The sequence below is a fragment of the Apteryx rowi genome, unplaced genomic scaffold (assembly GCF_003343035.1).
Source record: "Apteryx rowi isolate R43461 unplaced genomic scaffold, aptRow1 scaffold_122, whole genome shotgun sequence".
Classification (NCBI taxonomy): Eukaryota; Metazoa; Chordata; class Aves; order Apterygiformes; family Apterygidae; genus Apteryx; species Apteryx rowi.
In genome coordinates this window covers 1,767,421-1,790,739 of record NW_020447442.1, presented here as the reverse complement: position 1 = coordinate 1,790,739, position 23,319 = coordinate 1,767,421, and the positions used below count along the sequence as shown (strand labels likewise).

Here is a 23,319-nt window from a genome sequence, read left to right as displayed (position 1 = left end):
GGGGTTGGCTTTGTGGGGAGGGGTTGTAATCTCAGTGTGATTCCATAATGTGAGCTGGGCAGAAGTGATACAGTGCTTGCAAGGATTGGGTAGTGAAAAGGTGAATGCAAGGATCATGCATTGGGTCATCCGGAGGGAATTAATCTTGCCCGTCCATGTAAAGGCAATCAAAAACCTAGTCTAACTCATCTTCTGGGCTCCCCCTGCAGTGTATGGAAAGAGGTAAGCCATTATAGAAGGTGATGCATCCTATCCTAAAATAGGCACCCCTGGGGGATAGCTCACCCTGCCCCCTCCCCAGATAGCCAAAAACAGTGAAGTGAAGAGAACCATAGGCTCATGTTATATTTGAGGTGTTCAAGCCCCATGCTCTCCACCTCTGAAATGCTTCTATTTGCTTTAGGGACAAACTATCTCTTTGTGTGATCCTTGCAGTACGCTGGCCTTTGTGCACGCTGGAGAAGCACTCCAGTATCAGAGGCATTGTCTTTTTCAGTCTGCAGGTTCTCTGTATTATGTCCTTTTTTCTGATCAAAGCTTTCTAAAGGGTACTTGTGTACTGAATACCTGTTGCTGATAGTGCACATTATGAAATCCAAAAGGAAGGCTGAGATTAAATGTCACACACTTCACACTGGGAGAATTCAGAGCTCCTTGCTGATCTGTGTGTAATTCAAGGGTTGACAGCTCATGCATAAACAAACGTGCACATACACATACATATGTGCATGCACAGGGTTTTTTCCCCTGACTAAGCAGCAAATAACAGCAAAGTCAGGTTTGTATGAGCTGCCAGGGGGATGTAGCATTTGCGAGAAAAGACTGTGGTTCTTCAGGGCTGTTTGTCCTAAGAACCACAGAGGCAGAAGAGATCACTTCTTGGTAGTGCCAGTGGGTTCTCCTACACCTTCTTCCCTCTTGTGGTACTGGACTGAGCTGTGGCTATTTTGGTTTTTATGTGTGGGTGTTAACCTGACCATGGGGATCTTCCAAGAGTTGCTGGCATGTGCAAAGGCTGTATTGATATGAGGTTCACCCCAAGGTTTCTATAATGCTTTTTCCTGCCAGCAGTGAATGAAGACAGAAAGAAAAAATTGATGTCCTGCTAAGCTGGTTGTTACTCAGGCCAGGAAAGGCATTCCTGGCACTGACAAGTAGCGTGCAATGAACTGAGTACCGCGGGGGAGTTCATAGCCTTCCTCAGCAGCACAGATGTCTTGTAAGTGGGCAGTCAGCTAGAGAGCACAGCAGTCCCATTGGGTACAGCGCAGGGGGAATCAGCTTTGAAATATTACAGGCACTGAGCAGGAACGATATGAACTTGGGCAGTAGACATATTCTTAATGTAAAAACTGGGAAACTGGAGTGTGAGAGGTTAAATGGCCTGGCTCTGCTTGTGGGGAAGGACAGCAGCAGTGCCAAAGGTGGAATCCAGGTTTTGGCCTCTGCGCTTCCTATTCTGTAAGCTAAACAGTCCTGCTCCTGGAAACAGCTGGTTTCATTCCCAGGTGCTTAACTGCAGAAGGAAGAACTGCTCGTTGCTCTTTGCTGCTCTGCGGGATGCTGCTGGCCTGTGCTCCACAGCAGTCCCTCCCTTGTGCTGAGCACCAGCCACTGCCCCATTCGTGGGGTGCTGGCGGTTTCTGCTAAGTCACTTTGTTCCACTGACTTGCAAATTCATGAAGCCTGTGCTTGTTCTTTTCCCATGTCATCAGCTATGTGGAAGTTTCCCTTTTCTCAGTCTGCCCTCTTGTCTTCTGTTTGCCCGACCTGGGAAACTTTGCTTCTGACATTTTTAGCATTAACCTGTTGCTATAGAAACCACTAAGGTGTCAGAGAAGACTTCTGCCACCTGAGGACAGCTACAAACTAGTTGAAGCATGTGTTTTGTTGGGAGGCCTTTCCCATTGCATTTTCACTAAGCAGCTCCCTGAGCCTTTCTGCAAGTCTGTGCTTATTTTGAGTCTAAGGAGCCTCAAGGGAGAGATTAAACTTGGAGTTGTAATTGAGCACAAAGGACCAATGCTTAATATTGGCAAATTGTTTGGGGAGGAAGCAAGAATGTGTTTCCAAGCTGCAGATGACATGCCAAGAAGTGCTACGTATGGCCATAAGCAGGGCTGAGGCGAAAGCTGGTATCTGTATGTCTCTCACATAGTAGATGGTAAACCTAGAAGCAGGAATCAAAGCCCTCTAACCTCTCAAAACAGGGAGTCCGTGACAGGCTGCTCCCTATGGTCCTTGCCTCTCCCATGAGACTAAAATATAGGCAAATGTCAAAATACTTGTCTGATCTGGCAGCCTGAATTGTCCTTACTAAATGTTCTTAAAAGGTCGTTATCATGCAGCAGGACCCAAAGTAACTCTACCTCCCTTCTCTTTCCAGGCACAATCCAAACTCTCCTAAAGTTTGGATCCAGGCTCCAAACTTGTGGCTCAGCTCTTGACAAATGGGAAGCCAGGAGAAAGAGTGGTGCTAAAGGAGTTTATAATGGATCTGTTGCTTATGAGCAGTGAAAAAATTGAGTTAGTAATGTCACCTTTGTAGTTAAAAAAAAAAAAATCAACAAAATCAACAGTCTTGTGCCAGTAGTGGAGAGGATAGGAAAACCTTAGCTTGTGGACAGGCTAAGGCCCTTACGGTGTCTCTGCAAAGCGCCACATAACTAAATGGGGACTGAGGTTCTCTGCATGGTGCTTCATAGGCCTAGCAGTATTTTCTGGGCTCCTGTTAGGGTGTCCAGATGCTAAAGCAGGGTTACTGTGGCAAGGCTGTCAGAACAATTTGGAGGCCCTGGGTACATTATGGATTTGGCCCAGTAATGTCTTAGATGGGGATGTTGGTTGCGCACAGATCAGTTGTGACAAGCTGTATCTTGTATGCTTTTACAGGATGTGGGGTTTGACAGTGTAATATGAGAAATGCCCTCCATCGCAAGGATGAGTGACAATTCAGCTATTGCTAATGGTCACAGGGACCCTTTCTTGTTGAGTCTGACTTAGGTGATGTAGAACCAAACTTTACCACTGGCACATCCAGCAACTTGAGTCCTATGAGGGCCTCTGAGGGTCTGGGGCTCAGAAAATGTCCTGATTTGACCAAAAGGCAATTTTCCTGTTTAATGCAAATTTATTCCTCTGCCCTTCCCCCCTTCCCCTGCCATGTGTGTGCCTAGACTGCATATCTGGCCATATAATAAGAGAATAGGAATGCTTTATTTACAAAAAGAAAAAAATGGAAGAAAAAAATCTAATGGCTTAGGGGAATTCTAAAACGGCTATTCGTAGGACGGGGACTGCAAATCCAAGCATGATAAAGGTAAAGAATCTGTTTCTAGGATGCAGGAATGGCAAAGCCTTATTCATTTCATTTTCCATTTCATATGTTTGTGGCCATTTAGGTAGTTAATAAATTGCAGCAGTTGTGTTGTACTAGGTAAGTTACTGGACTGCAGATGTAGGAATACTGTTGTTGATGTAGTTCATATGCTTTCAGATGAGGATACATCAAGAATGGTTTTGAAAATACAATCTCTGTGAAGGTATACAGAAGGACAGTGTAGTCGTGTGGCTAAGGGCACTGGATCTTCCATAATAATTTCTTACAGTTTCCTTCTGAGCTCTGAAGAGAGACAGATGTGGAGGGTTTTGGGGAATAAAGAGTGCAAGCTTCTTGGAGAACTTATGAAAGGAAATAGTCAAGTGTTTGGGGGTGTTGTGGAAAGGAAACCCAAGTAGGTTTGACGTTATCAGTGGAAGAAGTGCCCCGAAGACCCGTGTTACTGTCATGATCCAGTATTCTGCAATTCAGTAATAGTTACGGCACTGTCATGGGTAAGGTAGTGTGTGCCTGGGCTTTCCTTGCATTCCCAGGATTATTTTCCCTAGAGCTTCTTTGCGCCTATGCAATTCTCAGGCGTGAGACAGAGGAGATGAAGCAGACTTGCATCAGATTTTCTGCAAAACTGCCCTTTATTATCGTGTTTGTTTGAAGGACGCTCCTGGGCTTTTAAAGCTGTTCTCTTGCAGTAGTGCAGGCGGCTTGTTTTTCTGCGCTTCCCCCTCCCCGCCCCCCATGTTTCCCTGCAGAAATCGTCTTCAGGACAGATGGCCCACGCCGCTTCTGGGACTGTTTTCCACCAACACCTGTCTGAGGCAGCTGGGAAATTAAAGAATCCTTCTCCTTTAATGTCCTTAAAGGAAAACAGAGCACATTCTCAATACTTTCCCATTGGATTTCCTCCTCTTTCCACCCTCCCAGCTCCCGCGTGCCCTGGGGAACTTCAGTGCGTAGGGTGTTCTGCTAATGATACCTGAGTCATAGGATTATCTAGAGGAGTAAGTCGGAGCACCCTGCCGTACGAAGGAAGCTCGTTCCCACCGTCTTTTCTCCCTGTCCTCTGCCTGGGGGGCTGGTGCTCACAGGCTGCCTGCGAGCCGCCAGGCTGAGGCGGATGAGCAGGCGAGGCTGTTATCCCTGTGTCGTCTGGCGTGGAGGTCCAATCAATTATTAAGGCCATGAGCTGGATGCTGGTTCTGCTTTGAGACTGGAAATGCGGCTGCTTGAGTCATCGGGAAGAGCTACAGTAGTGCTGCGCTGATGGATGGCAGCAGCCGGCTCAGGGCCGAGTGCCTTGCCATCAGGGAGAAGAATGGAAGGGAACTGACTTTCTTACGGAAATAATACTGGGGGATTGGAGCCATTGAAGCAGCAGATTGCATCTTGCATCCTTTATCTGTGCAGCCAAAACACTCCTCAGCAGCAAGGGACAGGCAGGCAACTTCTTGAAAAAGCGAGTTAGTGTGGCCAAGCATGTACAGTGTGTGTGTACATGTGTGCATGTGTGTGTCTGCATGTGAAGTCAGCTCATGTTCTGTGTTGTGAGCCTGCTGAGATATAGCATATGTATGCAGTGGGACTAGAGTGAGGCCAGGTGTCCGAGCAAGCACACGCATGGTGTGTTGCGTGTGACAGTCGCGGTAGCCACCCAGGCAGGGTGCCTGACTGAGCACGTTAAGCGTGTCGCCGGCTGCCCTGCACAGCTGCTGCAAGGTGCCAGCAAGCGTATCTTGTCTGAGCTGAAGTGTGGCTGCTCTTGCTTGCTGTGGAGGTTTGGCATGTTGCTGCAGGTGGTGGTTAGCAGGCTGGTAGAAATGTGGTTGCTGTGTTTTAATTATAGCTCTAGTTTGAGAAACTAGTGGAGTGATGGAGCTTTTTTATCTAGTTCTGGGCAAATTGAACACTTAGTAGTTTTTGATTGTTACGTAACACTTCCTGCAACATGGGAAGAAGTTTTCCTGTTCAGTCTGCAGAAAGAAATTGGAAACTTAGGGGTTATAAAATCTTTGAGCTGGGACACCTCCCAGCCACTACAGTGTGTCCTCAGAGCATGGTGCTTCTTGCAGGGTAAGGGGGGAAAAAAAAGCTTATGAATGTAAGCTGTATAGAGACCAGGCTCCCTCTGGTCAGAAAACAGAGGAGAAACTTGCAGCCGTGGCAATTATTTTCTGGTAAGCCCTCATAATGACTACGTGGGCTGTTTTGGGTAGAAAAATGCTTTCCTGCCCCATCAGGATTCAGAAAGTGTCACTTACAGTCTTGTCACCTGCACTGATGCTGTTGTGAATGAGCTAGGTGTTGAGAGGTTGTTTTTATCTTGCAATTCCCCACCACAGAGCTATTTTTATTGCATCAGCCTTTTCCTGCTCTCCCTGCTGCTCTGTCCCCTCTGTTTGCAGAAGGGTGTGTGTAAGGGCTTCGTGTCATCAAGGTGCATGTCTGAGCTTTGGCCCCATCAGTGATCCCACTTTTCTCCTTCTACCCTAGTCTTCCATATGCAGACAGGGCACAACACAGGTATGGATTCAGGCAGCCTTGTTGTAGCACTGTCTCTATGCACAATTTCCCTTGCTGCTCTTTAGAGGGAGATGTGTGGAGAGTATGTCGGTTTCCTAATAATAATGTTACATTCATTTTCACTGCTGCTCTCCTGCTTTAGGGGAGAACTGCAGAAAACTGCAAAGCAACGGCATGTGCAAATGGCCTTGCACCTCTTGCTGTGGAGCCTGAAGGCAGGAGCAGCAGCGTGAGCAGCGCGTAGGGGAGTTGTCAGAGCAAAGGCTCCAGGAGGAGAGGAGGGTGTAGCAGGAGGATTGGGATGGTGCAGGAGCTGAATGTGCCCAGATTATACAGGTGCTGGATGCATTGCTACCATGGGCAGTGTGGATAGGCAGGGGAGAGCAGAGGAGGCATGGGAAGAACCAAGCAGGCTTTGGATGTCTTATTTTCCGGAGCTATCTGCAGTGGTACAGAGAGTAAGTAACACAGATCTACTCTTACTCACTTGGCAGGCTGCAGAGGCCTTGTTGGTCCCTGCTCTGTGTCGTGGTGGTGGCGGCGGCTGTACCGGCTATGTCCATGGTCCTTGGAGCCACTGCAGGCACAGCGCGCCGCTGTCTTGCACCTGGGGGCTCTGCACTGCTTCCAGACAGTATTTGAGGGTGTCCGACTGTGCTGACTGTGGGGTGTATCTAACTGGCAGGGTGAGCTTTGGCCACGTCTAAGGCAACTCTTACTGGTTTGTAGCCTGTACAGTAGATGGTTTGGGTTTTGAGGTTTCCTTTGGCTTGTCTGTAGGAGGTGATCTAGAGGCACTCCGTAAACAGACCTTTCAATGAAGGTCTTTTTTGCTTTGTGTTTTCATGATGCATAGTGGTCCACAGAGTGGAAGTGTTGGAGATCTAGCATGTAGGTCTGTAGCTTTTTGCTAAGATGCCCCAGGCGGGACACAGTGTTCCTGCGCTGGTTTGGGTAGCAGCAGGACTGCGGCCCAGTTGGGGAATGAACCTCCGGCCAGAGATGTTCCCTGCCAGTGTTGCCAAGAGACTTAAAGGGCAGTTATCTATGTGGGAAAGGAGTCCCATGTTCCTGACTTGTTACTGATGAGAAGTCTGAAGTATCCCTGTTAGGCACATAGACTGTGCCAGACTGAACTTGAGTGGCAGTCACGTTATGCTGTATGCTGCTGTGGTGGCTGCATACTAATTGTTTTTACTGCCTGAACATCCGATCGTTTTCAGCTAGATCAGGTTACATTCCCTCTAGGTCTTTGAGGCATCCTGACTGCTTTGGAAGAGCATTCCTCTTCTCTAGGGTGGGGAATTAATGCCCCTCACCAGGGCATGGGTTGGAGCCTGTTCTTCCCAGCAATAAATGCAAATGATTCTGTTTTAAGATGTATTGGTAGCCCTTGGTAGTTACCTGGGACTTGGGGAATCCTGGCCTACTGTGCCACAGGCATCCTGGGCAAAATTTTAGTAAGCTATTTGGATAAGTTCCACAGAGATGCTTTGCAGCTCTCCTGTGTGTACACTATTGGGTTATGCAGATAGGATTTGCTTTAACCATCAGGCATTTCAGAGTGCTTAAGTGTCTGAAGTTGTTAACCAAGAGATTTTCTACACATAAAAGTGAGCAGACTGAGCCTGTGGGGAAAAAAGGAGCCTTGCAGACCCCACTCCCTTTAGGTAACAGCCTGGTGTTTGTAAGAGCTGAGGAACTTAGCACCTCTGTGGATTCTGTCCTTAATCTCTTGGGGTTTCCAGAGCGGGGATGTTGTCTGTCCCTAAGGCACGGGGCTGTTGTGTGGAAAGATTATGAGGCACTGAGATATTCCAGTAATGAGCCTCTTGGAAAAGAAGATGACAGGTGTCTGTCTGGCAGAAAATAATACATAGGAAGTTATCTGTCCCTTTCTGATTAGTCTTGTTCTTGTGTAACTGCTCCGACTTCTGCCTTTGCCCTGCCTGCATGCTTGAGCCCAGACTTTCTTTTATCTCTGTGGACATGCTGCTCTTGGAGTATAGTGCAATGTGCTATGAACCTGGCACTCCCCTCGCTTGCAAGCATTAGAGAAGGGACAGTCAGAGCCTGGGAGAGACAGCAAGGGAGCTGTGCAAGTGTGTTACTGCTGCTGGGGCCTTGTGAGAGAAAAGCTGTGGGCATCAGCCCGGCTGTGAGGGCCAGCCGCAGTGCAGCTGCCATGTGGGGTGCAACCAGTGCCCCTTCGCACCCTCATGCCACCACGGTGCTGAAAACCCCTCCCTTGGCCCGTCCCGGGGCTGTCTCTTGGGGGGACTCCTGCCCCCAGGAGCTTGCTTTATACCGGAGTGGTGGTGGCTCATGTGGGATACGTTGTGGCTCAGCACTGGGAAGGAGCTGGCTTGTGTCCTTGGGAGAGGTCTCTTGCATGCACGAATGGCCACATGACCTCCCATTTGGAGACGTATGTTCAAAATTACAATAATGAGGATGTAACGCCTGCCATCTCTTGTCTAGCTCCCTGGCCACCATATCTGCTGCTGTGGCATCAGGGATGCGAAGGTGCACTTTGTGGCATGGCTGTCTTGAACTGCCCCCAAGGAGCAGGCAAAGGGGAGTGGCTGAAGGGCCATCTTTTAATGGCGAGAGAAAGTGGGGCAGGATCTATGTCCTGGTCAGCTTGCAGGTCTTTCCAAGGGAATTGCTGATGAGGAGACCACGTAGTGCTCCTCCTGCTTAATTTCTGGCATAGAAAGCATGGTTTTCTTTCTGTAGCTCTTGTTTCCCCACCTGCAAAACTCATACTGCAGTGTTTGCCCCTCCAGAGTACTGCGAGGAACACCCAGTGTTTATAAAGTGCCAAGACAATGTTCAGTATTATAAAGGGACAGTGCTGTATCTTCATGTTTGCCAGTGTGCTTGTCTACCTGTGGTCCACAGAAGATACTTAGGAGTGGCAAGTCCTCTGTTACACTGTTAGAGAACATAAACACACTGTGGGAGTTCGTATCTTCCCGGTTAATTCTTTGGCATCAACAGATCAAACTGGGTTGAAGACCCTGAGTTGTCTTCAGCATATTGACTTGGAAGACCTAAAACCAGAGCCTGCTCGCAGGAGTCCTCTCTCCAGCCTGGATGTGGCAGAGCTGAACAAATTGTGGCCAGCTTCTGTTTGTTAACCTGTGTCTCATTATCCTGGCCCAACTCCAGTTCATTCTCTCTTACTCTGCTTTCAGACTGGAAGTGCAAAACCCTTGCAGCGAGACTTAATGCAGTACCACCTCTTTAATTTGAGCGCTGCTTTGTCAGGCGAAAGTCTGTGTCCTGGCTGGCAGTGCTTGGGCGGCCACAAAAGCAGGGTACAGCTGGGCAGCAGCCCTGTCCTGGGGCACTCCTGTGGTGCTGGGGATCAAGCCAGCGCTGGAGTCAGCCCTGCAAGAGGACAGGATACTGCCTGCCCACTGCTTTGCGGTAGCTCGCCGAAGGTGCAAACCATCGACTTCGGGGTGCCTGCGGGAACAGTGTCTGGTCCCACTCCTGTGGCGCCAGCCAATGCTGCGTGCATCGTTGGGCCTCCCTGGCATGTGCAGGGCTTTGGCGGCTGGCCGATAGGCACCGGCGAGGTTCACGCTTTGCTCCCCTGTGCTCTGGAGGGCCTCTTCTTTCGCGACGCTCTTTGCCATTAGGCTGGGAGGGAGGCAGTGATGCCGGAGGAAGAGCTGTGGAGGTGGGGAGAGATTGAGCTATCTTTAGCGTGGCACCAGTGAGGTTTCTTTGCACCAGTAAGCAGTAGCTATCAAAACTGAATACAATATGCTGAACAGAGCTGAGCAAGGAAAGAGATACTGAAAAGAAGAAAACGGATTTCAGAGAAAAAGGCTCTTTTAGTTGCATTTAGGTGCTGCCCATCACTGAGAGCAGTGGGGGGATAGGAATCACCTGTATGTGGTGATTGATCTGTGCAGCCATTGGGATGCTCAGAAAAAGGATTAAGGAGAGAAGAATCACTAGAGAAGGAGGAAGTGGAAGTTTTCTTTCGAAAATGCGCAGGCTAATAGAAAACATCCTCTAATTTCTCAGTGTGTCAGGATACATTAATGTAAGTATGAAGTTTTCAAATTCTTCGCATCTTCTATCTGAATGTCATTGAATTAATGCTAATGCATTTATTAGCTCATTATTAATATTCAGTATTCATTAGACCAGCTCTTTCTCTGGAAAATGGAGATAATGAGACACTGGATTTGATGCTGGGCCATGCCATAGCTGGGCTTAGCACAGTGAGAGTGTGGTTTTAAATATCAGAATGGCCGTCACTGATTATTTTATTGGCATTTTATCTGGCCTACATGGTCCTGGCTTTTAGCCAATGGTTTACCACAAATGAGTGGAAATTCTTAATGGGGGAGCAGCACTAATGATGATGCGGATAAATTTCTAACTCGTGTCTTGAAGGCAACTGGTGAGACAGCTGATAAAGCAAACTTTTGATCTTTTTGACCTGTGGTCAGAGTAGAAAAACTGCCTTCGTAATCATAGAGCCATTTTTCTCTGTCTTAGTCTGTGAATCATCGAGTCCTCCTTTAACCCCAACCCCCTTTCTTTACTTCTTGCCCTTAAAAGAGATTCTCTAGGTCTTGAGATGTCTCCCCTCCCTGCTCCCCCAGAGTCTCTGACCATGAAGAGGACGGAGCAGGAGGTGTGGACAGCAGGCCTTCCTGGGAAGGAGCTGGGAGGTGCCTGGAGGTGTCAGGCTGGTGTTGTGTGGACAGCAAACTTGGCATCCCAGGTCCTCTGAAGACCAGCAAGCCTGAGGGCTCTGGTCCCTGTGGGGGACTTTGGTGACTGTGGGGCCAGTAGGATGCTGCTGCTCAGGCCCTGTTGCCCTCCTACTGCCAGATTTTTGCCTCTTCTAGCAAATCTCCCTTCTCTTTGCTCCCCACCAGAGCTTGCAGTGGAGGGGAAAGTGGCTCCAGCCCTGCAGCTAAATAGGTACGAGGGTATTTACAGTGGGGTGAGGGCCCTCCTGACTGTCCGACAGCTTGTATCTGGTGCACCCGGTGTCAGTCCTTCACTCTTGGCCGCTCTTGCCTGTGTCCCGGGAGCAGGCACAATGAAGATCGAGCACTTAACACTCACTTAGTAGCTGTCATTTAGGAATCAATGTCACTGACCGGAAATGAGTTGGTGCACAGTAAACTTGCACCTTGCCCTTTGGTCAGGGAGATGGTCTCTGTAGTAGAAGACTGTGGGGCAGCAAGGGGGGAGACTGGGCTCTCCGTGGCGCTGAGGGGGGTGTTGGTGGAGGCAGCCCTCCTTGCTTGCTCGTCGTTAGCAGTGACCCTGTCCTGATGGTGTCCTGGCTTCCTTTGGTCAATGTGGGGTGGCCTTAGAGTGGTCTTGTGGCTCAGGGTGAGTAAGGAAAGTGTCCAAAAGTGACATGGTCTTTCTCAGTTGAACTGGTTACTTTTGATCAGAAAAGCTGGGCTACAAATATCGCAGGCCTTTCTCTGGGTTTGGCAACAGAGGAGTTCTGGTGGAAAACCACCAAATATCCAAGCTTGTGAACCTGGGGCCTCCCAGGAACAGAAAGGACTGCAGAAATTGCAGTAGAAGAATTAAAAAAGAGTTTTGTTTTTTTTTTTTAAATGCAGCATTGTGTGTTTTCTGTGCAGATTTATTAGATTTGAGCGCACACCAGTTATTGTGACAATCTGGGTCAACAAAATCCAAACAAATTGATTCTTCCAAACTTTTTTACGAGCAGCTACCTTTAGAGCTTCTTGCTGTGCATCCTGGTGTAGGAATGAGTATGCAGCTTGCAGTTTCCCTCTTCAGTTGTCATTCTCTGTCTCACTTCTGAAGTGTTTCTAGCCCCTGGCTGCTGCAGCTGGCTGTGCGCTGTGGTGACTTTCAGGTGCCTGACAGAGGCTGGGCTTAGTTCCTCAGTATAAAAAGACAAAACAAAAACTGTACAATCCAAAAGAAGAACCTGCAAAGCCCTAAGCAGCTGAACTGCTTGCTGAGAAGCATTATGCCTGCAGTCTCCTCAGAGCATTTTATTAAACCTTTGAGGACAGGATTCCGTCTTTGCATTGTCTCAACAAAACCTCATAGGCTTGTATTACAGAAAGAACTATGTTGGTGCTCTTTGGATGTTTTCAGAAAGCGAGTATCTGCTCTTGCATGGACAACCATCTGATAGAGAACGATTTTCCAGGGAGAAGGAAATCCCTAGCAGGGCAGCAGGAGTACACTTCCATGCATGATGCCAAAATAACCAACACCTCTCATTTCAGTACTCCCTGAAGACCCATAAACTCTTTTGACACAAGCATAAATTCTGTTCTCCTGGGACAGCCATGGGAAAACTTGGTTGGGACGAGCGATTGCCTGTGCTTGAGCTCTGTGCTTGCTCAGACTAGATGAGCTGTTTAGTGCCTTTGGAAGATTCTTTTATGGGATTCTTGGATGATGAAATGGCAAATGGAAAAATGCTTTTGTGTTCAACTGAGCCAAAATGAAATGAAGACAAATTGGGAGGAAAGACTTTCTGAACCAAGGGTTTCCAAGCTGTTTTGATTGGAGGATTCTGCAGAGCGATTTCATGGGACTCGTGACACCTTTTCCTTTACACCATGCTAACATGAAAGTTATCTTTTCTGCCTTAGCTTCCGAAAGTTATTTCAATATTGTTCTTATCCTAGCTATTATTTCCTCTTTCTGTTTGCTGTTGTCTTCTGTTTCCCAGGAAGCAGCATATTCCCAAGGAGGAACTTGCCTCTGGTTACTTGTAGTTCTAGGGCTGGCATGTTCCTGCAGAACATGAGGGCTGCAGGATCTTAGGGTGGGAAATTAAAAAAAAAAAAAAAAAAAGTGGAGGGGGGAGGAGAAGAAGGGGGGGCAAATGAATGTCTGGGATCTGCATGATATTTGGCTCAAAATGGCAACTGAAGACTGTGGTGTACAACTAGGAGAAAGACAAGATGCAGAGCATCATTTAATGACTCCTAGGCTCAAAATGGCAACTGAAGGCTGTGGTGTACAACTAGGAGAAGACAAGATGCAAAGCATCATTTAATGACTCCTAGTCTGGAAAATAGTCAAGGGATACCATGCTCCTGAAGAGCCTTGGACTTTGCCTTATGCTGGGAGTGTCCGGACTGTGGCTTATAGATCAAAAACATCTATATCATGTTCCAGTGAAGCTCGTGGCTGTCCTTGTGTTTAATGAGTATGTGTGCATGTCAAAATATGCCGATTGAAACGGGTAGCGTGTAGTGTTGCTACTTTTTTTTCTTAACAGGCACTTCATGCATCTTTGTGAAAAATGAAGCCTGAAAGTTGTCCTACCTCATAAAAGAAGGGAAGCAATTGCATAGGGACAGGTGGTGGGACAGATGGAAATCCAGAGACTGTATCTTTCTGGGCTATTGTCATTAAGGCTAAATGTGACTGTTAAGTCGTTTGTCCATTCCTTTTGTCTCTTGGTGTTACCAGTTTCAAGTCACCAGCGTTTTTGCCCTGATGAGCAGTTCTCTGCCTGCATCACTAGGCAGGCGCTGCTTGCAAAACCAGCTTTGACTGAGCAAAGTCAAATACCTTCCCTGAAGCTCCCTGCCCTCACCAGCACCGTTGATGCCCTCCCTTTGGCCACAGAGACAGAAGTGAAACAAAGGAAAGACAGGGAGCCGATGAGGAGCGGGTATCTCTTACAGGGCTCCTGGTTGCCATGCTAAAAGGATGCTGCTCTGATTTTTCTTTGACAGATTGTGGTGACAACAAGTTTCTTCCCTCTGGACTTGAGAAGGTCTTTCAACTTGTTGAAATGAGTTGCTTGCAGTGGCCTACAAGTGCTGYGTTGTAGCCTGGTGCTGAACCGAACACAAGGCCCCCCCCCAACGCTCAGCCAGCAAGGGAAGTGCTTGGAAAGATGAAGAGCTGTCTGCTGGCGTAACAGGAAGTTTTTGTTTTTTAAACCTTGTGAAGTTTCATGTGACAGCAAAACCATTTCCTGCCTACTTTTTTTCACAAAAAAACCCCCACGCATCCAAGAGTGGAAGGCTATCAGTCCTCAAGGTGAGATGGCAGAGGAGGTGGTGGTGCGCAAGACCTCCTCGTAGTGTCTGTCTGCAGCCTGGCTGGAGCAATGCGAGCAGGGCATGCTCCTGCATGAGGACCGTGTAGCTGACCCAGCCGGGGCCTTGCGTTGGCCAGGCTCCCCTCTTCCCGTCCCTTGCAACAAGACAGGAGCCAAGCAGATAGCAAAGCTCTCTCTGCTGCTATAATTAGGAAGATAAAAGCACACAGATCGGAGGTTTAACTGGAGTAGCTGTGAAAAGTGTGTTTTAAGTTGCAGATCTTTGATGGATTTTCAGTCACTTCTTTGGCTGCTATATGAGAGAAATTCTGTGTTTTGATTTATTTTCTTTGGACAGAATTTCCTCAGGCTTTGGATATAGCAGGGAGCCAGGCTCTCTGGGGACGAAGCCGCTACCAGCTCATGAGCTGGAGCTCTATCCCGGGCAGTGCCTTGGGGGTGACTGTGGTCCCTGTGACTTGGTGCCTCCTCTTGGCCCTGAAGGGACGRGTGTCTGCATCCCAGGCACATCCCTCTGATGGCTGCTTGGTGGCTCCCTGCTCACCAATGCAGCCGGGGGGCTGTGGGCACAGTGTGCCTTGCACCCCCTTTTCCAGAGAGCCACCCTGGATGGAGGAAGGGGCCACCCCTTTGCCCCTGTGTGCTCCAAGCCCTGCTTGGCTGCATGCTGGTTTTGTGAAGCTCTGGGAGGGAGTGAAACCTGTCCGACCACATGCACCATGGGGTGGACTGAAGCAGGCGAAAGCTGTGTATGTGCCCCCCCGCTGCAGATCCTGCTTGGCCATTGCGGGGCTCAGCACTGCCGCATCTGCCCGTGGACCCGCTCGCTGCCTCAGGCCCCTCGAGGGGAATGCTCTGGGTCAGTACTCCTGATTTTTCTCAACTCTCTAATTCTCAGTTTCTAGCCAAACAGGCAAGTGCCTGTGCGTCGCCATGGCAACCAAACAGCCCCCACCGCTGATGAAGAAGCACAGCCAGACAGACCTGGTGAGCCGGCTCAAGACACGGAAGATCTTGGGGGTTGGTGGAGAAGATGATGATGGGGAGGTTCATAGGTCAAAGGTAAGAAACCCACTAATGCAGGTGGGAGCTTGGCTGGCCCTGGGGCGCTGGCAGGGCAGAGATGAGGCTGTGCCTTGTGCAACGGCACATCAGGGAGAAGGGCACTGCCAGAGTGTTTGCAGACTTGGTTGGCCACCCGTTTGGTGGGGAATGTGCCCGTGGGGTCCCTCGTTCTCCTGGCACAAGGAGAGGAAAACCCACCCAACACCTGGCTGGGGAGGTAAAGCAGAGGTGTGTGCATGTGGCATTCAAATTAAAAGGCACAAACAACTCCAGGATAATTGGAAAAGGAATAAGAAGATGGAGAAATGGGAGAAAAGGATGCAGGGGAGCAAATGGGAAACCCTCAGGGAGGCTTGGTGAGCCACTGCTCCGTGCATGGGAGAGAGCAGCATAGAGATGAARGTGAGATTACAGGAATCCATTGCAGTAGCAGGAAGTCTCCCTGCTTCTGACCTCTGGGAATCCTCTGGTGTGACTTAAGCTAAATGCAAAGGTTAGTGCTGCAGCAAAACAGTCACTAAACCTGTGAAATATCACATATTGGACAAACAATGGCAATTAGCAATTCCCCCTTCCCGAGACCCAAAAGAAGGGTGAGGTGTGGAGGAGAGGCCAAAGCCTGCAGTCCTCTCCTGTTCCCTGAGCCCAGGGGAGGGTCTGCTCCCACCCGGCAGAGCAGCTGAGGTAGCATCTCCCCAGCGTCATACTCCAAAATCCTGCCTCTCTCTGTGCTCTGTGACATGGGTTTCCATCTGAATCCAGACTGTAGCAGCAGGAGGAGATTGGCTTGAATGGTGGGACCAAGGCCATGTCCTGGGCAGATGAACTAAGCAACAACTTGTGTGTCCTCTCCAAGTGCCTGGTAGTGAAGCTATCCATAATATGATAAACTGAAGACAGTTACCAGGGAGGGGCAGGAAAGAGCAGAAGTGCATGGAGGCAGAGGAGGTGCTGCAGTGAGTGTGCACAAGGGACTAGTCACTGGAGTTAGGGATGTGGGGAGGCAAAAGACTGCCTAGAAATGAGCCTGGGGTCTGTGAAATCCAGCATCCTCCTAGCTGCGAGGTGTACCCATCACCAAGGACTCCCTGATGTGTTGTTGCTGGAGATCATGCTGGCAAGAGTGGCAACCCCAAGACTGAGCAGGAGGCCCATCTGCATGGGGTTGCCCCTGGGCTGTTGAGCTTCAGCTCTGGGTTCAAGCAGCTTCACAGCCATCCTAATGCGTGGCTGAATGCCAGCTATGTGCCAGGTGATCATCTGCTCACTGTTTCCCTTTGGCTTTTCTCTACAGCAAATTGCTGACAGGTCTTCCTAATGGTCTTTCAAAAGCAGAGAAAGAAGAAATTGCATATGCAAAGTGGTTTTCCTTTGTTGGCTTTTTTAAAGCCCTCCTGGACAGTGAGCTTGCAGAACATGGCTTTGGTTGCTGTGAAACTCTTCTCTGCTAGTGCTTTCCTCCTTCGCTGCGCTGTGGCAGGGTGGAGATGAGGACAGGGTGTCTCTTCAGATCGCACAACTTCCTGTGACTGTGCCAGAGCAAGAGAGGGGCAGGGAATAAATGCCCCGTGCAGGCAGCTTGGGTGAAGAAAGGACTTCTGTGTGTGGAAATGAGCTATACTAACATGCATTTCTGAGTTCAGCTGTCTGTGTAGATGTAGCCAAAGCAGGTACGCAGTGCGACTCTGATACTTGAGTCTCTTCGTTTCCATCGTGATGCTTCTAGTTCTTCAGGGCATCTTGGTTGGGTTTTCTGTATGTTTTTTTGTTTTCTTTTTGAAACTCAGATGCAGTCACATCTGGTGTGTGATAGAGGAGAGTGACAGCAGTGGGTGGCATTGCCAGGCCTGTGGGGGTGGCCAGGCCTGGAGCTGCAAGCTGGTGTTCTCACCTTATTAGAGATGTTGCTTTTTAAATTTGGGAATATACATAACTATGTGGGTGGCTTATATTCCTTCTGAGAATTCAGGCAGACGTGCTCTTTCCTACACGAACTCATCCCTCACTCAGACTGTATCTTCCTCCCATACAGGGGAACAAAAGCACTATTCTTTTTGTCTGTCACCCAATAGCCTCTTTTGTGCACACATGCACAAAACACTTCTTACGGAGATCCAGAAATGTCTCTTTGCTCTTAGCAGTGTCTGTGCAAGGGGAGTAACACTGAGGCTTTTGACAGGGTTTGCAAATGCCAGGCAGCGTAAGACGCTGGAGAAGATACAGAGATCAGCTGTGTCTCGAAGGAGCATGCAGCGGCGCTCAGGCCTAGCTGGGGCTGGCAGGGAGGAGAGGCAGCCCGGCACCATATTCCTCCTGTCCCTGTGCCATACCCCCCCCCCTCCCATCCCAGCACTGTGTGGGAGCTGAGGCAGACGCTGAAACAAACATGGGAACACCCCAAAGGCAGCACTGCCCAGGCCTGGGGCTGCTCAGAAACGGCCCCAGCACCTGGGGGAATGCAGCTGTCCCCCACCGAGCGCTTGTCTCTTGGAATTTGGAAAGGGCCCTTGGGCTAAGCCAAGCGTGGTGATGGAGAAAATGCAGCATCGTGTTGTTCCCTCTCTTGCTCATGGTCAGATTTTAGTTCAACCTGAAATCTTTTATGTGATGGCCATCAAAGGGGCTTAGGTGAGAAGTGCCCCTTCCCTCTCTCCTCAGCCCATCCAGGCTGGGTTCAGGTGCTGGTTTTGCAGCATGAACTGGGGGAAACTCTTCCTGGGGCATTTGCCAGGAGGGGAGGAAGCAGGTGTTCGGCAGTGCTTGAAAGAAACCACAGCAGCCTCTCCTCAGCTGGGAACTTGTGCTGGAAAAGCTTCCTTGGAAGTAAGGAGCAGTGGCAGTCCCTGGATGCCAGGGTATGTCCCTCCCAGGGAGGCCTCTAATAGTGTGTGGGCCAAAAGTGCTGCAAACTTGTGCAGGGGGACAGGCTAGTAGTGCTTGTGTCCCATGCTCATGGCCTGAAAGGTCATGGAGTTACTTTGAGAGCCGAAAGCCCATTTGACTGTAACGAAGGAAAGGAGACACCTGTTCCCTGGACGAAACTTAGCTTTTCATCATCCAACTTCTGCAGCCTCTTTGGCAAAAGCAGAGCTCCCAGCATTGTCAGCTTTCCCTAAGCAAAGGGGGAAGGCTGGCATGACAAGAGTAATGCAGCCCCTTAGCGGAGCAGTGCCGTGCTCCTCTGGCAGGTGTGCAGAAGCTGCCCGAAACTGCTTTCGTAGTAATGGAGTGAACTCTGCCTTGAAGTTGCTTTAATCCATTGCTGAAATTTTACTGTCAAGACACCCATTAGATAGCTTGGAGTTGATGCCTTAGGAACAAAACACAACCAATTATTCTGCTTATCATACTTCAATACTGGTGCCCAGAAAATTAGAGCAATGATTTAAGAGTACACTGTGGTGCTGCTCTGGATTGCAAGCAAAAGTGCACGATCTATTTCAGCAGAATACTAGAGCTGGAGAACAAGGGCACATCCCTCAGGAGCGCCAAGTCAAATGCTCTCTAGAGGATTTTCTGGCAAAGCATTGCCTGGCTCCTGCCTGTCTGGGGGAGCTAATGCTGCGAGGAGCTCTCTGCAATCATGAGGTCCCCCAATACCTTTTTCTGTTGCTGGAAACGAGCAGGAACAGAATACACTTCTCTCCTGGCTGGCTGGCTGGCTGCTGGGTTTCTGTTGAAGACTGTTACCTAAACTTTGCCATCCTCAGAGGCTTAGCAAGGGCTTCCTGCTGCTGCTTGCTTGGCAGAAGGTTTTTAGTGTTGCATCTCTGCTTAATGCTCTCAAGTGAGCCCCTGCTGAACTGCTGCTCCTTTCTGCCCCAAGAGGGGAGGCTTTTGAGCCTTGCCCTGTCTGCTTGCCTTGGAGCAGGCACCTTCAGCCCTTTCCTCCTCTCCTCCGCCCTGTGTCTGCTCTGCTCTGCCTTGATGATGCAGGCCCCCAGCCCCGTTGCAGCTAAGGCAAGATGTGCCTAGTTGGAGACCACTATCAGCAGTTTTCCCACAAGTGACTCTGCCAGTGCGGGAGGGTCGGAGGCAAGGGGAAAGCTGAGGCCTCCATGACAGGCAGAGGTGCAAGGGTCCGAGTGTCCCTGGAGCTGAGCCCATGGGCTTCCTGGCCTGAGGGTGCTGGGCAGCCTGGGACCAGCCTGGCCTCTGTCTTGAACCCCGTCTCCTGCCCGCGTTTGCCCATGTGCCCCTGGGGCACCTCCTCTGCACTTCGAGTCCTACACATGTGTTTGGAATAAGGGGGATACAGCAGGGAATGCTCTGTCCCTGCTGAAGGGACAGCTTTGATATGGGGCAGGGGAGGGGATTTTGGTGTGATTAACTGGATCACAGCCTTCCACTTGTCCCCTCCAGGCGCTGCTTGGCTCAGCCTGTAGAGTTTGTCCTGTCGTGCAGCCACTTGTCTGTGTAGCCTTCCCTTCCACGTAGTTACGGCTTGACGCTGCTCTTGGCCACCGTGAACTTGCAAGAGTAGGACTGACGCTATGGCATTTGGCGAAATCTGCTGGAGTCCGTACTCTGTAGCGATGTGGTAAATTAGAGCTGATGACAATCCTTGGAGACCCAGTTGCTGCTGGAAATCTTCAGGGAGGAGAAGGGAAATTGTTTCTGGAGCTGAGGGAAAAAAAAAATATCCACTTTATTAAAGAAGAAAATAAGGGGGGAAATGTTTCAGCATGATGAGAGGGTTTAATTTGGCCAAGCTGTGAGTAGAGTTGCAGCCTTCAGCTGCTCTGCAGGAGGCGAGGAAGCACCGAGCCTGCTCTAAGGAGAGCCAGGTGCTGGGCACGTGTGAGCACTGCACGGAGAGTGGGCCTTTGAGCCGTTCCTGTAGTTCATTAAAGCTCATCAAAAACTGATCTCCTCCTGTATACAACCGTGCATCCCTGGTTCGTGGGAAGATCCCAACCAGCTCTCCCTCCATGACTGCCAGCCTTGGTGGTGGGGTCAGTGACTCAAGCTGTGTCATGGGGTACCTGGAGGGGGAGGAGGCCGTGCCTGACTTAGATAAGTAAGAGGGGACAGAATTAATGCTGAGCCTGCCCAAGCACTATGCTGTGCATAGCAGATCCCATTAAGGGAGCTGCAGAGGCTGCAGCTCCTGAAGAAAATGAGAACAGTCTTTGGCAAGTTTTAGGACCATGGGATCATGGAGAAATTCCTTGTCCTCATCCTCCTCTCACCTGTCTTAGAGCTGAGGTCCCACGTGGAGTTAGAGCGTGTCCTCGGGGGCTGGTGGATGCAGGCTTAAGGCTGGGAAACAGCCTGTTCAGTCAACTTGTGTCTTTCTTTTATTTGAATTTCAGATTAGTCAAGTCCTGGGAAATGAAATAAAGTTTGCTGTCCGGGAACCACTGGGACTCAGGTAAGACCTCGTGCAGCCTCGTGGGAGGCCAGCCTGTTGGCAAATCTTAGGGCACCGTGGGGGCTGGGGAAGCCGCTTTCTCGTGCTGGGGACCGGTCGCTACGTCAGCAGTGCGACGAGGGTGGATGAAGGCTAGTAACTGTGCAGACCGCTGGGAGTGTTTGGTGTAGCAGAGGGGGAGATGGGATCACCCCARGCTTATCCTGGGTCCTCTCCCTTTCCTCCCGTGCAGGGTCTGGCAGCTGGTTTCCGCCGTCATGTTTTCGGGGGTCGCCATCATGGTAAGCGAGGGGTTGGTGCTGGGCATGGCCGATGGCTCTGGTCACGTGCAGTCTCTGCGCCTCTCGGGCGTTGCTTTTGGCCGCCCGAGACAGCTCGTTTCCACGGCTGTGGCCGGCATGGGCTGCCGAGTCTCTCCCTCCCTCCCTTCCCAGGCCCTCGCTTTCCCGGACCAGCTCTACGACGCCGTCTTTGATGAGGAGCCGGTGAGCAGCAAGACGCCCGTCCGGCTCTACGGGGGAGCCCTGCTCAGTGAGTGCCGCCCTGCGGGGCAGCGGGCAGGGACCCGCGCGGGCAGGAGGAGGGCGAATTTGGTCGCCCGCAGGACAACTGCTATCGGAGAGCAGAAAAGCTGCTGCTGTTAACGACATCGCGTGTTTGTGGGGCTTGGTAAAAGCTCAGTGACTGCTACTTTTCCCTAGCAGGGGCTCAGCCTCCCTGTGTGTAGGGCAAGGAGAGCAAATCTCTAAATCCCTGGGGGAGTACCTCGGAGTAGCCCCACAGGAGCAGAGATGGGAGATGAGGCTGGCACTGGGGCGCGGGCCCCTGACTCTGTGCCTGGGCGCGGAGCCTGACCCGGAGAACTGTTCTCTAGGAAACGGGAGAACGGGGCCGGCGATGGCGTCTTGCGCCGCGATGCCCGGTGTGCAGGGTCCCTCCTGCCCTGCCGCAGGAAAAGCGGGGCCCAAGGAGCGGGCAGGTGAGGGGTTTGGGGGGAGCCTAGAGGGACAGCCTGGAAAGGAAGAGGAGCTGGGGAATTCAACACCCGGGGCTCGTTTTGCCCTGACACCCGTGCGGCTAGGGCTCCTGGGCTGCGGGCAGCTGCACTTTCCAGGCTGCCGTCCTCATCCCTCTGGGCGTGGGGCGCTGGAGATGGTGATGCCTGGCACCGAAGGGTGGGCAGCAGCGCCTGCGCTGGGTGCGCTGCCCTGGCGCGGGTGGGCTGGCGGCTGGCTGCTTCCCGCAGCCTGCAGCAGCATCTCGTGGGGATGGCTGGAAATGCGGCGGCTGGGCGAGAGCGCGGGGCGCTCGCGGCACTGCTTGTCTCGGCATCCTCCTGCGGGGGGCTGGCGAGGCGCGCTCGGGCGCAGGCCTGCGGGCTGCCGCTGCGCAGGATGCCTCCTGGCCCGCCGCGGAGGCAGCCCAGCTCTGCGCTGTCCCCTGCAGGTATCTCCCTCATCATGTGGAACGCCCTGTACACAGCCGAGAAGGTCGTTATCCGCTGGACCCTGCTCACGGAGGCCTGCTACTTCGCCGTGCAGTTCCTGGGTGAGTAGCGGTAGCCGCAGAGCAGGGAGCAAAGGATTTGGCTGAGTCCTGTACCCCATCGCGCTCGCTGGGGAAGCAGGGGGATGTGGAGGCAGGCAGGACAACTGATGTGAGCACTAGGACTGAGGCAAAATTAGTGCAAGTGCTGGGAAGTGGCTGGTGTCTCTTCTACTGCTGCAACTTTGGTGCAACTCCATAGGATTTGGTGGAGGAAACTCGAGGCTTACACTGGTCCGAGGATTTGGGGAATGAGGCCCTGGGGCAGCACAGTGGGCTTGGCTGCCTCCTGCTTTTTCAGCAGGGCAGAAACCACCTGTGGCCAGGTGGGACACCAGCAGCACACCTGGGGTCCCACTGCTCTGGTCCAGCCAGTGCCTGGCAGGACTCCTCCGCTCGGCAGTCCAGGCAGAGTGCCAGGCCCAGAGCTTGCCTCCCGCATGGGTGTGAATTAAAACACGCTTCTGCCAATACATCCATTTTCCTGCCCAAAATATCCTGGGCCTTAGAGCCAGCTCAGGCCACCTCGTGTAGCTGGCTGCCTATCTGTGACTGATGGCACTGTTAGTCTTACCGAAACAGAGAGTGATAATTTAGGGTCTTTCTAGGGGACTTGTTTTTCTATTAGCCTCCTCTTTAACCGTGGGGGGGGGGTGTGTGTGTGCATGTATGTGTCTATTGGCAGTGCATTAACTGTGTTAGAAGGGAGCTGGTTTAGGTATGGGATATGTGTTAGTAACAAAAAAGTGAGATGTTCAGAAAAATGGGCAGCCTGTGCAGAATAAGCACATTTTAAAGATGCTTCTACATTTGAAAAATATATCAGCACTGAAGTGGTTAAACCCCAAAGCAAATTTATGAACTGCAGATTTCCAAATTAACACCTGGGCAAGATGGAAACTTGCATCTGTTTGAGTTATTGTTTCGGGGGGGGGGCTGCCTGAACATAAAGTTGCTTTTAAAGAAGTGTTTCTATAAATGAGAGCTTTGTGGACCATTTAGCTGTGGCTAATTTTAAGGTTGTGAAATCAAACTTTTTAAAAGCCCCTCTTGCAGTTTTGCTGAGTGTGGGACTGGTGGGCCTGCAGTGAAAGCTCTTGAATTCACAAGGCTCAGCAGGTCTCTCTAATAAGCTACGGTAGAGGGCAGTAGAAAACAGCTATGTACTATTTGGATTTCATTTATTTTTCATCACCAACCTCTGCCTTATCTCCCTCCTTCTCCTCCAGTTACCACTGTCTCCCTGGTTGAGAGTAGCCGGATAGCCACAGGTGCCGTGCTCCTCCTGGTCAGCCGAGCCCTCTTCATCCTCATCAGCATTTATTATTACTACCAAGTTGGACGCCGTCCCAAGAAAGTCTAATTCCTGGGCTTTCTGTCATGGGAAGGGTGGTGGTGGTGGTTGGGGGGGGG

General features: G+C 50.7%; 1 protein-coding gene across 2 annotated transcripts in view; it reads left to right on the top strand.

Moving 5' to 3' along the window:
• Positions 1–23,292, top strand: part of TP53I11 (tumor protein p53 inducible protein 11) — a 30,081-nt gene extending 6,789 nt beyond the window's left edge. The window contains exons 2-8 of one of the 2 annotated variants that reach the window (XM_026091768.1): positions 13,591–13,900; positions 14,828–14,984; positions 20,303–20,361; positions 20,594–20,642; positions 20,796–20,892; positions 21,808–21,909; positions 23,136–23,292. In XM_026091768.1, the coding sequence (XP_025947553.1) occupies positions 14,856–14,984; positions 20,303–20,361; positions 20,594–20,642; positions 20,796–20,892; positions 21,808–21,909; positions 23,136–23,269 (570 nt within the window). In that variant the 5' untranslated portion in view covers positions 13,591–13,900; positions 14,828–14,855 and the 3' untranslated portion in view covers positions 23,270–23,292. Of the gene's footprint in view, positions 1–13,590; positions 13,901–14,820; positions 14,985–20,302; positions 20,362–20,593; positions 20,643–20,795; positions 20,893–21,807; positions 21,910–23,135 lie in introns of both variants that reach the window. The other variant, XM_026091757.1, reaches the window with a different exon arrangement.
• The last annotated feature ends 27 nt before the right edge of the window (positions 23,293–23,319 follow it).